This window comes from Chaetodon auriga, chromosome 9, assembly GCF_051107435.1.
Source record: "Chaetodon auriga isolate fChaAug3 chromosome 9, fChaAug3.hap1, whole genome shotgun sequence".
Taxonomy (NCBI): domain Eukaryota; kingdom Metazoa; phylum Chordata; class Actinopteri; order Chaetodontiformes; family Chaetodontidae; genus Chaetodon; species Chaetodon auriga.
In genome coordinates this window covers 12,035,184-12,050,182 of record NC_135082.1, presented here as the reverse complement: position 1 = coordinate 12,050,182, position 14,999 = coordinate 12,035,184, and the positions used below count along the sequence as shown (strand labels likewise).

The 14,999-nt window shown below is 44.3% G+C and overlaps 1 protein-coding gene across 6 annotated transcripts in view; it reads left to right on the top strand.

Annotated features, from left to right (window-relative positions):
- The first annotated feature begins 249 nt into the window (after positions 1-249).
- The window catches only part of gria3b (glutamate receptor, ionotropic, AMPA 3b), a 79,845-nt gene continuing 65,095 nt past the window's right edge, over positions 250-14,999 (top strand). For all 6 annotated transcript variants that reach the window (XR_013077535.1, XM_076738443.1, XM_076738442.1 and 3 more), the window contains exons 1-2: positions 250-510; positions 997-1,155. Coding sequence is in view for 5 of the 6 variants with exons in the window: in XM_076738443.1 (XP_076594558.1) it covers positions 432-510; positions 997-1,155 (238 nt within the window). In the remaining variant the exon portion in view is untranslated. The remainder of the gene's footprint in view (positions 511-996; positions 1,156-14,999) is intronic.

Genomic DNA, 14,999 nt, shown 5'->3' with positions numbered 1-14,999 from the left:
CTATTGACAAGTGCTGCGCTTATTCCAGGCCGTCGTAATCTAGCAGGCTGAGGCTTTTTAATTTAACGTCAGATCAAGTTTGACCAACATTGGCCCGCCGCGACGGGTCCAATCGGAGTTCAGATCGGCTCCTCCATCCCCTCTACCACCCCACCTCTTCCCCACCAGCATAACCCTCCCTCCTCTCTCTCTCTCTCTCTGTCTCTCTCTCTCTCTCTCTCTCTCTCTCTCTCTTCCTTTCCCTCTCTCACTCTCCCTCTCTCTTAGTTGCTCTGCAGCTGGGCTGCACCTCAATGAACCTAATTGGCGCACAGTGAGCGACCATCATCTTTTCTTTCCACTGGATTTCCATCGCGCCCGGCTTTCATCCAGAACATATGAATTTGCTTAGACACAGCCTTTTAAGGAGTTGAACAGACCGGTCGGAGAAAATGGCACAACGCGTGGTTTTGTTCCTACTGTGGCTCTTTGACAGATCCTTCGCAGGATTTCCTAATCAGATTAATATCGGTAAGTGTTTGCCGTGTTAGACGGCTGCAGATTTAGGCTTTTCTCTGAGTAGATCAGAGGCAAGGTTGCAATTTTAAACCAGATTGATCCGCACGGAGCGCCGGAGCTCTGCGCAATGATAGAGACTAACTTGATTTTACAGATGCTGCACGCTTAAAGCCGCTGAAAAACTACGTAGATTACAGCTACATGTAGTGTTGACTGTGTCATTTTAATCAGTGGCTGAAGATAAGTGGAGTGCATGATAAGGAAGACGGGAGACGGTCAGTTCCCCCCGCTCGACCTGAAGAGTTACACACAGGCGCTCTGGTCAGAAATGCACGAGAGTTATTTGAAATAGCAATCAGCCTGCTGTATGTTCCAATGGGACGAATGGAGTTCTTCCTCACTGAATATAACCAGGTCCAAAGCTGATAGTAGACTCATAAAAAGGCGCAGAGCAGAGTGTGAGAGCGTTGTCTGATCTTTGTTTTTCATCTCTTCAAGGGGGACTGTTCATGCGTTCCACGGTGCAGGAGCACAGCGCGTTCAGGTTCGCTGTCCAACTCTACAACACCAACCAAAACACCACTGAAAAGCCTTTCCACCTCAACTACAACGTCGACAACCTCGAGTCGTCCAACAGCTTTTCAGTCACCCATGCGTGTAAGTGTGCTTCTATTTTCAGCCATGTCCACATTCCACACCGCTTGTGTCCACGCAGAATGAGCAGAATAATTTATGTCCAGCTCGTGCAGTGTGGAGCTTATAGAAGCTACATCTCAATCCAGGCGAAGCAGTCAAGTTCATGTCACTTCATCCTGCTTCGCAAAGTCTCAATGGGAATGATGAGAACATGTACGAGTACACATTTAGCTAATGCACAGTGTTCTTCCCATATTTATCTTGCTGAGTTTTCTTGCAAATGCATTCACCCTTTAAAAATATATATACTATTTATTACAAATAATAGCAGTAGCTATGGTTGGAAACCACAACACTGCTGCATTTTCAGCATTTGTGTCCATTTTGAGTTCTACAGAGGTGATATTTTATAAATACATGAATTCCACACTGTAAGACAAGTTCCTTTGGCAGCATGCTGTATATATGCTGGCCTTGAGAAGAAAATACAGCCAGTTACACAAACCCAGTGTCAAGGAGTCAGTGCTAGAGGAGTTCATGTGTTGTGTAGCGGAGCAAACCTGGATGGATGCAGTGGATTTTAAAACTTGAATGTTTGACATCTTTCAGTTTCATCACATAAAAGATTCTCATCCAAGGATATCAGTTAGTAGCTATTATATAAAATTAACTTCTTCCATGCCTCTCCTTGGGTCCTGTTATGTGGTTATTGTCCATCCCATTGTGCCGCTGGTACAGTGGGCGATCCATCAAATAATCTCTGTTTTCTTATAACCCCCTTGGCTGCAGTTTCTTGAAATCGGCAGAAACAGAGCGGGCAAAAAGCAGAGGAAATGGAGTCAAGAATGCCATTTTGTGATGCAACTCTAAATGATGGGATCAGTTTGGCTGAGCGGCCGACTTTGGAGACACGCGGCTCAGCCGGACTGGTGCGGTTGAGTCCCTCTAACCCCTGTGTGGCACGGCCATAATGGCCCCTCTGACTCTCCTTGTGCCAGAGCCTCCCCGCCTGCTCCATCCCCCTGACTCCCCCCTGTGTTACAGAGCATCTCCCCCAGCATTGCAGAGTCAGCTCATTAGCACCCAGCCCTCATAGCACCTCACCGTGCTGTCATTGGGTGAAAGGGGGAAAAAAATCCATAGCTCCCCAACCAACGCCAGCAAATGAGTTGGGCTCAGACCTGCAGAGGAGGTGGGTCTGAGCAGTAAGGGAGATGAAGAAGAGCGTCATATCACAGGCTGCAGAACTGCAAGTGCCCTAACGAAGGCATCCATAAGACACAATAAGCAAATGAGAGTGAATAAATAATAGATAGTGCCATGCAATTTCACGCATGTTGAAGAGGAAGGGAAGCATAGGAGAAAAAGACTTGATATCAGAATCTAATTAAATTCAGGGGCAGACAGAGCTTTAGTGAGAGGAAGGGGATCCTGTGGGAGCAGTGGCCCCGTTTCTTGTTTCTTGCTGCCACGTCTTAGCATCTCTCCATCAAGAGCACTGTCTCAGGACTGCCTTGAACTTCAGATACAAGAAAACTGTGAGCTTTTAATGATGCAAAGCAACCAGTGCTTAAAAGAAACTGATTGTTCAGTGATGCAGAAATACGAGAGCGATTGTCAAATGTCATTAGAATGTTTGGTGAGAGCATCGCTTTTGCTTTGATGTGCACATTAATAATCTGCTCGGCTAGAAATTCCTCTTCTGTGCTGAATGTGTAGCTGCTTAGAAAGGAAAGAAGTTTTACACTAACACGCTGAGAGTCCTCCATATAATTGTAAAATGATTAACAAACCTTGAGCAAAGACTACCCTGAAAACAGTCAGCGACGCAGGTTTCTTTCCAATCTGGTTTGTGTAATGTATGATCTGAGACCATTTTAAAGGTAGTGCCCTGAGACTCTTGTCAAGCTGAGCTCGCAAATCGCAGACAGCTCATGCTGAGCTCACAACAGTCCACAAGCACCTCAGATTGTCTCTACCAATGTAGTGAACAAAATAGAGACGATGGTTATTAAATATCACTTGTCTGCTGACTTCCAGGCCTTTGAGGCTTCGCCTCTGGTGAGTGAAGACCTCCTGTGTTCTGAGTTTTAGATTTGTCAGCGCTGTTGTTTGTTCTGCAAACTGTCACAATTATTTAGTGGACATTCAAATTCCCTTTGTCATCGATAGCCCCGTGTGGGTGACTCAGACCTTTGTCAGCACTAACACACATCTACTTTATGATCGGGCAAAGTAAGATTGCACAAAAGTGGCGTTTATGTGGGTCTGGGGAGTAAATCTATTTTGAGCCAAGCTTCATTGCTTTGATCAAGATGAGATCTGGCTGCCTCGGGCCTTGCAGAGTCATTGAAATGACAGCATTTGTTTTTTTTTGTTTTTTTCTCTCGTTCGGACTCCTCTTTTCTTGAAGCTGACGTTTTGCTTTAATGTGCATTCTCCCTTTACTCTGGGAAACATACTGCCAAAGCCCTCTTCTCTGACTCATCGTGTAGATTGCTCCCCCTCATTTGCTGTACATCCTTTAAAAGTAATAGAGGCCGAGGATCAAGAGGACCTGCGTACAGTAATTCAGGTTAAACTTGCATAGAGTTTATTTTGCTTTTTAGAAACAGAATATGGAAATGATGAAGGCACAGTCATGTGTCAGAACAATTTCTTTCAAGTCAGTTTAAAGCCTTATTCTATTAATTGAATTAGTGACCGCTAGCAAAACAAAGTGTGGCTTCAGTAATCCTTAAGGCTTGGCTTTGTACTGCAGAGGCATGGTGTGTGCTTTGGTGGCAAGACTGTTGTTGCTTTGAAGTGACATCAGAAATTGTGAAATGTGTAATTACCAGTGCAGGGTCCATAATCGCAGTGGGAGCTAGGAGTCAGGTATGCTCACAGAGAAGAAGGAGTAGTTCAAAGCAAAGGGTATGCGTTTAAAGAAAGCACAGCAGACAGCATTAATGTTCCTGATGGTCATGGCTAGCCAACTTAATGACATCGCCATCCTTTTCTCTCCTGTTTGCCCTTCTTCTCCTTCCTTTACCTGTGCCGACAAAAACATCAGCCCCCCCCCTCCGCCTCTCCTTGCCATGCTATTTACTAGATTACTCGCCTTGATTCCTGTTAAAGGAAAATTTTGCAATGCTTGGCTTTTGAATCTCATCTCCCTATTCCTCATTTCTCATTCTGTCATTAAGCTAATGGTCTGTGTCCCCTCTGCCAGCCTTTTTACATGTGCCTACCCCTCTTTTATTGAATCCTTCAGGTCCTTAAACCCTGGCAGTAGCAGATGCTTCTTTGGCTGCACCGTTCTCCCACCGCTGTTAGCTACTGTAGAAGAAACAGTTTTGTTCCAATAGTGTGGGGAAAATAGACAGGATAAAAGAAGTTGCTTTGAGTGTGCTCGTCATATCCAAAGGCAAGGAAAAGGAGGGGCAAGAGCGAAAAGCAGAGTGATTGTAAGGTGACGCGTGTCTTACTGTAAATCAAACGAAGATGAGGTTAAAGGAACAGTTTGGCATTTTGGGAAATATGCATATTGCTTTCTTGCCAAGTGTTACATGAGAAAATGAATACTGCTCTTATGTCAGTACGATGACTATGAAACTGGAGCCAGCAGCTGGTTAGCCTAGCCTAGCAAAAAGACTGGGAACAGGGGAAACAGCTAGCCTGGTTGCTTGAAAGGTACTAAAATGTGTCTACCAGCACCTCTAAAGCCCACTAATTAACATATTATATCTAATTTCTTTGATCTTTGATTTCTTGGCCAGGCGAGATTCCAAGAAGTTGCTGGTCTCAGTCAAGAAATAGCCTGGTGCATAGTTTCTATATGGATTAAACAAACAAAATACAATCTGTTAATTATTGAACTTTGGTGCTGCTAGGTGATTTTGAAACCTTTGGATGGAGCTAGCCAGGCTAGCTTTTCCACCTTGTTTCCAGTCTTTCTGCTAAGCTAAGCTAACCAGAGGTTGGCTGTAGATTCATATTTAGCCTACAGGCAGGAGAGTCTTATCAATCTTCTCATCTAACTCTTGGCAAGAAATTGAAGCTGTGCATTTCCCAAAATGTCAAACTATTCCTTTAACACTGCTTCAACTGAATAGAAGTTATCGTTTCGTCTGCAGAAATATGAGCTATTGCATGTAATCGTGTGCTGCATTCTGACCGGATGTTGGATTCCACTTGCTGCAGGGTAATCTATGGCGATAATGTGTGAGCCGCGTCGTCCTGCGTACAGCATCAGGATCAGAGAGAGCAGAGCTCATTAAGACTCATGGCATTTCATGTCAAAGTTGGGAAGAAAACACCAGCAGATGCTTGTATTTACATGGATGTGGGACATCAACATCATTGATTAGGATTATCATAAACACTGAATAACATAGTAATTTTTTTCTAGACACAGCACATCCTTAGAAACATCTTCACTGACCTTTATGCCCACCCAGAGAGTGCTAGCTCTGCACATGTTGCCCAGAAACACTAACAGTCTCTTTACACCGGCGGCCTACACTATGACTGAACACATGTGGCAAATGGCATATGTTGTGAAGCACAGACGAAAGAACCCTTACCAAATCTTAGTGTGTATTGTTGAGTATAGCTTTTGGGGCTGTTATTGTTGGTGGTGGTGGTGTGTGAAAAGATGGTAAACAAAGCGACAAGGCAGACATGTTTTTGCAGACAGGCTATGGTCGAGAGAAGCTCCTCAGGTAATTGTAGTAGTGCCACACTTCTTCTTCTTGCAGGCTGTAACTCAGCTTGAAAGGTGTGACCGGGGAAACATGGCAGGGGAAGCTGGGAAAGCTGGGGGGGGGGGGAGTGGTGGGAGGATAGAGACAGAGACTCAGAGACTGCAGTAAGAGAAAGCGAGAGGAAAAAGAATTTGATTAAAGAATGTTTTAGAGCTTTCTTATATAGAGAGTATTAAGTGTGTGACTGTGTGTGAGTGAGAGACTTCTCCAGGCTATGGGGGTTGTACCGGGACATGCCAGCTGTGTTGGAGGCACAGATGGAGGTTTGTTTATGGCATGTGCATATGCATGCGTGTGTGCGCACATATGCACAGAGTCTCACACACACAGACACTGTAGGCATATGCAGTCACACATGCATACACAGACACATCCTGTCTCCCTCTTCACATTTGTCACTGCCTAAATCTCACTGTTTTGTATGAAAACTCCCATGACACACTTCATCTTTCATCTAAAGTAAAGGTCATAGTAAAAGATATTGCTGGCTCACCCCGCGTCTCTTTGTGCAACCAGCTGACACAATTTTTGAAAGTACCATTTTGAAACAGATGCAGGCAAGGATTTATGTCAAATGGAAAGACTAAAGGAGCATCGAGCGTATTTGATAAGTGCCATGACAGTGCAAAAGCCTCTGAGAGGAACATGAGCCACCATACTGTAACGGTGCGATTTCGAGGCCAGCGGGCCAGGCGTGGTCTCAGAGGCATGTGGAGGGCCTCAGTCAGATGAGCGGTACAGTAACGGGCCAGGGTGAGGTTGCATGCTCTGGGAACTGCAAGGCCTCTGAGAGGGGAGCAGGAGGGGTTGACTGGCAGATCGAAAAGGATGAGGCAGAGAAAGGGTGGAGTTTTGTCAAATACAGTTGTATGTTATAATCTGATTTAAGCTTAAAAATGTCTGGCAGAGTTATTATCGTTGTTTCTTTAGGGACACTTCTACTGAATTAATTTCCATAAAAGTAATATTAATTGTTACCACAAGTGTTAGAGTAATTGCTTCTACATTTAGAGCAAAATACTGTGTGTCTCGCTGAGATTTACTCCTGATGAAATACTAATAACATTTTATAGGATTTCTTGAAGTCTTGCTGGCACGATAACGATCCCCGCTACAGTTTGTGGTGGTCACATGAGGTTAAAGGTTTTTCCATACAGCAAACACATGAAAGGCTGGAAAAATTCCAAAAGCCAAACCTCCAAAGGGAACATTATTTTGACCTAATTTTTGGTCATGAGATGCCCTCCACTGTATGTTTGTTATTTATTTATTTATTCTACAGTCAGGCGCGCAGCTGAAGCAGTAATTAGATTTAGAATAGAAAACATAGAGCACACTCTATGGCTGATTCAACACAATGAATTTTTAATCAGAATATCAAAAGATCCTCTTAAACCCAACCTGAGGAGAAGAGTTGCTGTCGAAGTGTTATTTGTCTTGGAATCAATGACGCTGGCAGATGTTGTTTGATAAAACAACAGCTTTCCTCCCTCGCTGCTGTGGTAGCTTCGTATCTCCATATATCTTTCACAAACACTGGGCTTTTGGCCATCTCAGCAGCTATGGAAAATAAAAAGCACATAGGACAGAGGCATACTGTTGATTTGGAAAGTCAGTAAATGGCAACATAGATTTATGTTGGTACTTTTCAAAGATTTCTCCAGCCCTGGCAGTTAGCAATCTTTTGTGGTGTGGTCAGACCTACTGTGGGGATGTTGGTCTTGAATTTCTTATTGATTTCCTTTATTTATCTGCCAGATTTCAGGGGATGTGATAAATTGCAAGTAATAAGAGGGATTAAGGTGAAATGATTATGGACAGTCATGGTATTCTCATTCATCAGAAAGCCTTTCAAACACGTTATTGTTGTGAAATGGTCGTCGTTTGATTAGGTTTAGGCACTAAAACATTGGTTTGGGTTCAAATTAGTACATTTATGTACATGACATTACTTATGTGATGCTCCAATGTAATGTAGGTTAAGTATGTTATGCAAGTTCACTCATGTACTTAAGTTACAGTAAGTCAACACTGACGTCTGGTTTCAAACGGGAGACAAACCCCAGGGTGAACGTCCTGTGTTTTACCCATCCATCGACCCCAATCTCCTTCATATGCAGACTTTCCGTTCTTTATTTTAGGTCACCTTGCTGTGAAATTGTTTAAATTTGATGAACCCGCAGATGGGTTGACATTGGAGTTAGCTGAAAGCCCAGCGCGGCTCGGACAGACGCTTGTACCGTGCGTGTCTGTATGAGACGTCAAGGGGCCTGACGAAATGTCAGTATTTGACTTTCTGGGAATGAGAGCGGTCTGAGATATCATCAACTACAGCCTGCAGTTATTCCACAGCCAACATAGAATTACTGTGTATAGCAACGTATTAACATGATAACTGATGTTTTTTATGTAATACAGTAGTTGTAGCTGCAGTAGGTCTGGCACACGTATAAAAACAACTGACATAGCGGAGCAATAAAAAATCTCATGTTACCGTTAAGCAAACAATGAAGAATAAGTTAAAATTGTTAAGAACAATTTGTGCAACAGTGACCCATTTGGGAGCTTTATGGCAAATCCATGAATGAAAGCCGTAGATCAAGCCCCCTTTTTCGTCAGCAGACATGATGCAACATGACATCTATGCTCCGCACATCTGTTCACCACTGCTCAAATAATGGGGCGGTTTCTGAACTATAAGTCAGCAATGACAGGCTAAGTCTGTGTTCTGTTATTGAAGATGATATCAGCACTGTGTTGTGATGAACAAGAGGAGTTGGCTGACCATATAAAAAGCCAGCGATAAACACTACAAGGGACCACACAAGAGGAGGCTGCACAAAATCTTAGTGATGCATTGCAAGAATTGGTCGCTGTGCTCTGTGTGAGGAAAAACTGTTTATGATAGAAAAAGGATGTACATGTGGTGCATTCTAAGCAAAATGAACAGGGGGCAGACTTCTGCTGTGAACTATTCATCTCAGGTGCATCGGGGATATGTCTGCCAGCAGCTCAGCTCCATGTGATGGCTGCTTTCCATTTTGTTTCCTCAATGGGAAAAAGCTCTCAAGGAGAATGGGATACGTCATTTGTGGCGGAGATTATTTGTCATCTTAAAAAATGGAATTTACCTTCATGCACCAGTCGTGCAATGGCAGAGACAGAGTCGGTAAGGAAGAAGAAAAAGAAAGGAGGAGCATTTTCAAAACTTGTCACTTGTAAAGATCTCTGACATTGCAGTCAGCATTTTTTACTTCTACTCCCCCTCTCTGTCTTTCTCATTTCTATCTCCCTCTCTTTATATATATTTAATCTCTCCCACAAAGCCCATTACATCTATGTTCCTGCAGCCGTTGCAGTCACACTCAGCTAGCTATTGGCCATTCACTAGACTCCCCTACAATACCCATAATCACTGAATCAGTAATCCCCTCCTTGAGCTGGAATAGCACATCCGCATCGTGCCTCATCGGAAGTTGCTGCATTGGCCTGGCTTCACCGGGTCCAAAAGAAAAAGAGGGAACTCTGTAGTCTTCTTCAATAGGAGCTGCTGACTGCACTGTCCTAACCAAGGTCAGACAGCTTATGAAAGGAAACACTTTTGGGCCTTTTATTATTTCTAAAGAGCCTGGAGAAAAGCATTAATTGGCACCTATGTTCTGTCTAATCTTCTCGGTCCACTTGGACTGCGTTATTAGCTGTTTATTGTTTTGGATTCCCTCTGTGTGTGTGTGGTGGAGTATAGCTTCTTAGGAAAAGACAGTCAAAAATGAGGAGGACATCAAGGCGGTGTTGTGATGAATACAAAACATCAACAGGGAGTGTCACGAAGAGCTCTCCCAACTAGTAAATATTGGATCACAGTGCTATGAGGCTTCCAGCTTCCAGCTCTCCGTCTGCCGACTGAACAGATTGATCCGCACGTTTCTGGCCTGTTTCAAAAGAGGCAGTCGCTAGCAGAGCCCTGCCAAAGCTGCATGTCTGTGCAGAAACAAGGGCTCCATCATAACTGATTGCTTGTGACAGTTCACAGTCGCCGGGCCACTGAAGCATCATAACCTTGTGAAACTAGTGTACGGGCACTCTAGCATACAGGCTGAAGGAGAGGAGGGAAAAAATTGATATTAGCATATTCCTTGCAGTGATACAGAGATGCAAATAAGACATGCCGTGCCATGAATAGCCTCTGTGGTTAATATTAAAAATGTCTTATGTAATGAAAGACATAATGCAGACCAACACCTCCGGAGACCAAGTGGATTTATAGACAATTACTGCAACTGTGATTGCAGCTGTAGATTGAAGACCTCAGCAATGTCAGAGCGGGATCTGCTGATGTGCTGGAATGAACAGTTGATGACACTGAAACAGAAACATCTTCTGGCGGTGCCCGAGGAGCCCACCCAAGCCGCTCAAATCACTTTGTGTTGTCACAGCAACAAGCGCCAATATATTTCTGATTGTTCACTGATTCACGTTGAACGCGCAAATTTAATCAAATGCGCACAAATGCTGTAAAGAGTGGCCTGATAATCAAATGGCCATAAATAATATGCTTGGAATAATTCGGTTGTAGGCGACTGTCAAGCTCCAAGGTGCTTTGACTCATCTGCTGCTGGGTCGTCAGGGAAGCGGCTGCCGTCGCCGTTCCCCAGTTTGTCCAACTTATATTAAGAGGATGTTTCTGTAGGTGTGAAGGAGAAAAACATCTCATTGTGACGCGGTGGTGTGGACTTACTTTACATGCGTCTTACCGCAGTTCTCCTGTCCCTAGTGTTCACTATCCCCACGAGTGAGAATTAAGTGAACATGATGTGCTCGCTCAACCGTCGCCCTCCTCTGTTTCTCCCTCCAATGGTTAATTCGGAGAGTGCTGTTGTGTGGCTCTTGCCATTTCACACATGGCTACATAAAACCTGTGGGCGGTTGCTCCCAGGCCGCTGTCCGTGTTTGTGTGTCCATGCATGACTCTGTGATGAAATATTGAAGTGTTCTATCATCGACCATTGGGTCGCCGGCGGCGCGATTCCTGTCCCTTAATTTTATTTTTCCTTCTTTCTTTTATCTCGCTGGCGTGGCTTTATTTTGCCCGACGTGGCGTGCAGATCAGGAAGGCAAACCTCATCTGGACCCGTGACAGAGCTAATCCATCGCAGCTGCAGAATGAAAAGGCCGTTTGGAGTGAATCCATTCCAAAGGCCTCAATGGAAAGCTTCTCTCAGATGCCTGTGCCCTTTGCAGCCCCGGCGGTGCTAGAATATGATGAAAAAGGACTTGGGAGAGTTCAGTGGCTTAGCTATGTTTATGAGAGAAGGAAATCGTGGAGGAGAGCGGTACAGTGCTGAAGATGGAGAGATGAAGTGACCAACCGCTGTGTTTGTGTATGCCTGCGTGTGTGATGTGCACTGGATTGTAAGCACATAGCACGGCTTCCTTTATCTCTGCATATACCTGCCTTCTATACTGTCCACACTATGCTGTCTGACGATGTGCAGGCTTTCAATATCAGACCCACAGTGGCTGTGATGTGGACAGTGGCCAAAAGCAGCCTGATGTCCACTTTGAAATTATCTGACCATAAAGGAACGTACTATATGTGCGAACAGTTGAAGCCAGATAGCACCTTGCTCATTCCAGTGCAAATGGTGGTGAGACTGAATAACATACCTTTCTTAAATATATCGAGGGCACAGAGAAGTCTCAGTTTCCTTCCGTTCTTCTCAACACTTTGCACAATGTCTTTTCCTCCTGCCCATTGTAGTGCTGCTGCTGCTGCCACTGTAGGCCCATCCCTAAGCTGTAAGGGGATAGACTTTGGGCCTTTTATGCATAAAGAAGCTTAAGTTTGGAATTTGCTCTCATGTGGCCGAAGTTTGTGAAAAGTCAGTGAACATTTCACTCCCAATTTCAGGGGTTTGTCTCAGAGTAAAGCTTTTTAGCCCTGGGATGCCCTGTAACTGAATGAAATATTTAGCTATAATGAAGACTCTTGTTGCATGATGAGCTTCCTATTGTAGAAGTTGTGTAGCAGCCACATTATTTACGCAACCCACCAAAGAAAGCACAAAATGGAGGGACGATTTAAAAGATTGTGTCTCACAACTAGTGGTCTTTACCATTGCTTTTATTAACCCAGGTGTTGAGATATTCACTGAGATGAATGAAGGGTTCCTTTTAGTATGGATAACCCTCAAAACATGCTGTTAAAGGAAAACCACAGTTTATTACAACTGTGCTTTCTATGATCTAGATATCATCACAGGATAGTGAGAAAATATGCTTTTTTGAAATTTATGTCCACCAACCTTCAAATACAAAATCATTATTTCATGGCAAATTTGTCAATTTAGCTTTGAAGTTCATTTACTTTGCAGTATTTTGCTTTGCTGATTGGTCTATCCTTTCAGTGCATCTTTATCATGCTGTCATGAAACTGATATCTCTAAAACTGGAACTTATTCCGACTTGACTACACGGCAGCACAGTGACCATATCAGACAAGATATCAGACTGCCAGCAAATTAGACTGAGATTTTTCCTATTGGTGTTAGTGCCCAGCACATATCCAGGCAATGAAAGGTCCACTGAGAATAAAACGCAGCACATCTTTTCATCTAATGCGAGAAAACTTCTTGCTCTCGTCTCTCTATATGAAATGGCTCTAAAGTGAAGCCCCTTGCTGAAAATCTTTATTGGTTTTTATGGGGAAATTTGCTGTAGAAAAGTAAGGTGAGTGAGGCATATTCAAGGGTTTGCATGCTGGGGACCTGGAATATATAGGATTACAGCTCACTCACTGTCGTCGCCCTCTGTTTTCCATCTCTCTGTCCCTTCTACCTCCAGCATTATAATTCAGGCATGGAGCAGGAGCACTGTCTCAGCAAGGGCACTAATAAGATGAAAAGTGGCACTGGACTCTACATACTTAACCAGGTCTGGATTAAGGCTGAAAAGGAGAGGGAATTCTTTATGTGATGTCTTCAAGGTTAAACAACTGGTCCCATCTCCCGTCCTCATTCACTTATTCCATTATTCCTCGGAGAAAGGCGCAGACCTGGGAGAGACTGGTCCTGGCGAGATGCTGTTTTAAAATTCAGCCCTGTAATCAAGCTTCACAATGCAAATCCCTCAATGGCTTGGCTCGGTTTGTTTCATTGCCACAGGATATGAATTGTGACATGTAATTTGATTAGTGACACTGGGGGCAAAGGCTTAGTTTACATGCACATGAAGTGGACCTCGTGAGAGTGGGAGATAGTCATCCCCTCTTGGTGGCCCTGTGTGCACACCCTTGACTTTGCATGTGCAACTAAGCCATGCACGAGACACTCGGATCAGAAATCTCCCTAAAGGACAGAAACAACCAGTCAGGAAGCATTAAACTCAGATGGTTTGCACTCTAACTGGAATATGGAAATTTCAAGACTCATTGCCTTCCTGTCTAGGAGCTGAGGAAAAAGCGAAAATGACAAACAGAAGCTAGTTAAGCAAGCGACACTGAAGAATAGATAGAGTTGATGTACACAGGAGGGCAGGACAAACAAAGCGGCATTTTGACATTGATGGAAAAATATATGTGGCTGCCACACATCCACAAACTTTGCTCCGGTTTTTCTTCTGCCAGGTAATTCCCTGCTGTGCAGAATTGGATTCAAAACAAGTCAGTCGGGTGCGGCACTCTTTTCTTGAAATATCTCCACAAATCTTTCCCCAGGTCGAATAATGTTGAGGTATCTTCTTAAAGTATTATTTTAATCTCTTTGATATGGCTGAGAGTTTTCTCCTTGTGTCTTTCTTTCTTGAAGGCAACTGTCATGGAGTCCTAAAATGAACTGTTTCCTCTGATTCAGCAAAGCTAATCTGGCCTGTTTGTTGTGAAGGCAGAACCCCAGACCGCTTCTGACAGCAACAGTTTGAATGTTTGCTGTTGTGGTCTGACATGTTGAACTCTGTCTCCCTCGTTCCTCTTCGCAGCTGTCCCAGACGCCCTGCCTCCTCTAGCTCGTCTCACTCCCAGCACAGAGACGGTGATTAGGCCGCGTGTGTTAGGACTCGTCGGCACGCCCTCAGCGGCCATCTGCCCCGACGCGATCTGCACCCCTCTTCATCAGCGATCCCCTCGTTCTTCCTCGCTTCACGCTCCGTTCTCTTTCTTTTTCCCCGTATTCATCTGCAAAGAAGAGCACGCTCCAGGCCCGCAGTGCTGATTGGGAGGATTAGTGGTGTGTGAGGGACTTTGTCACCAGCTTTCTTGGAAATCCAATTACAGAATATCATAAGCCTTACATGTTTCATACTCGGCTGAATCCTCCTTAAAAATGCACACAGCCACACTCAAAGGGTCAGTGTTAAGCAGCTGTCCTTGCTGTGGACTGTGGTGACATCTTCCTGAAGGTGAGAGGAGTGATCATCTTTGAAAGGATAAGACAAGTCCCGTAGCACTCCTCTCGCCCCTGCATTGCAGCAAATGGTGGACTGCATGAGCCTGTCGGAGAAGGGATTGTTATTTGTTCAGCGTGATGGGTCGGTATCTCGGAGCACGGCTCTCGAGGTGAGGCCAGGGCCAAGGGTTTAGGTTTGTTATCTGCCCGCATAGATAGTCCTTAATTGCATGTGTCAAGGAAATGACATGCAGCGGACGAGGGCATGCAAAGTGGTATTTCTGCATGTATCGTAGAGTCCTATCAAGCTGATTTTCCCTGGAGTTACTCAGCAAACCACAAGTCTCATTGCTTTCACCACAACGCTGTTATCTGGACTATTGAAATGTCTAACGTATTGAACATTTGAACAGCATTCTTGTTCAAACCTCCTGCTCTTTCGCCCAGCACAATGATTTTTGTTTGGTCAAACGAAGGGCACTGCCATGATAATGAAGACACCGCCACATGTTCAGCTCCACTGTGGCGTGTAGGTCTGTTTGACCTTCACAGTGCTTTCAGCCCTGTGTGTTGTTCTATGTTCAAACAAAAGCATGATGGTAAGACCTTGAAGGTGAAAGTATCTGTCAGAGGGAGATGGAGTTGAGAGTCATTGACTCCCTTGGGGATTGCTCACCAGCCACTCTCAGAAGTACAGGACTGTATCAGCAAGATAGCAGGTGGAGGGTAAGGGAAA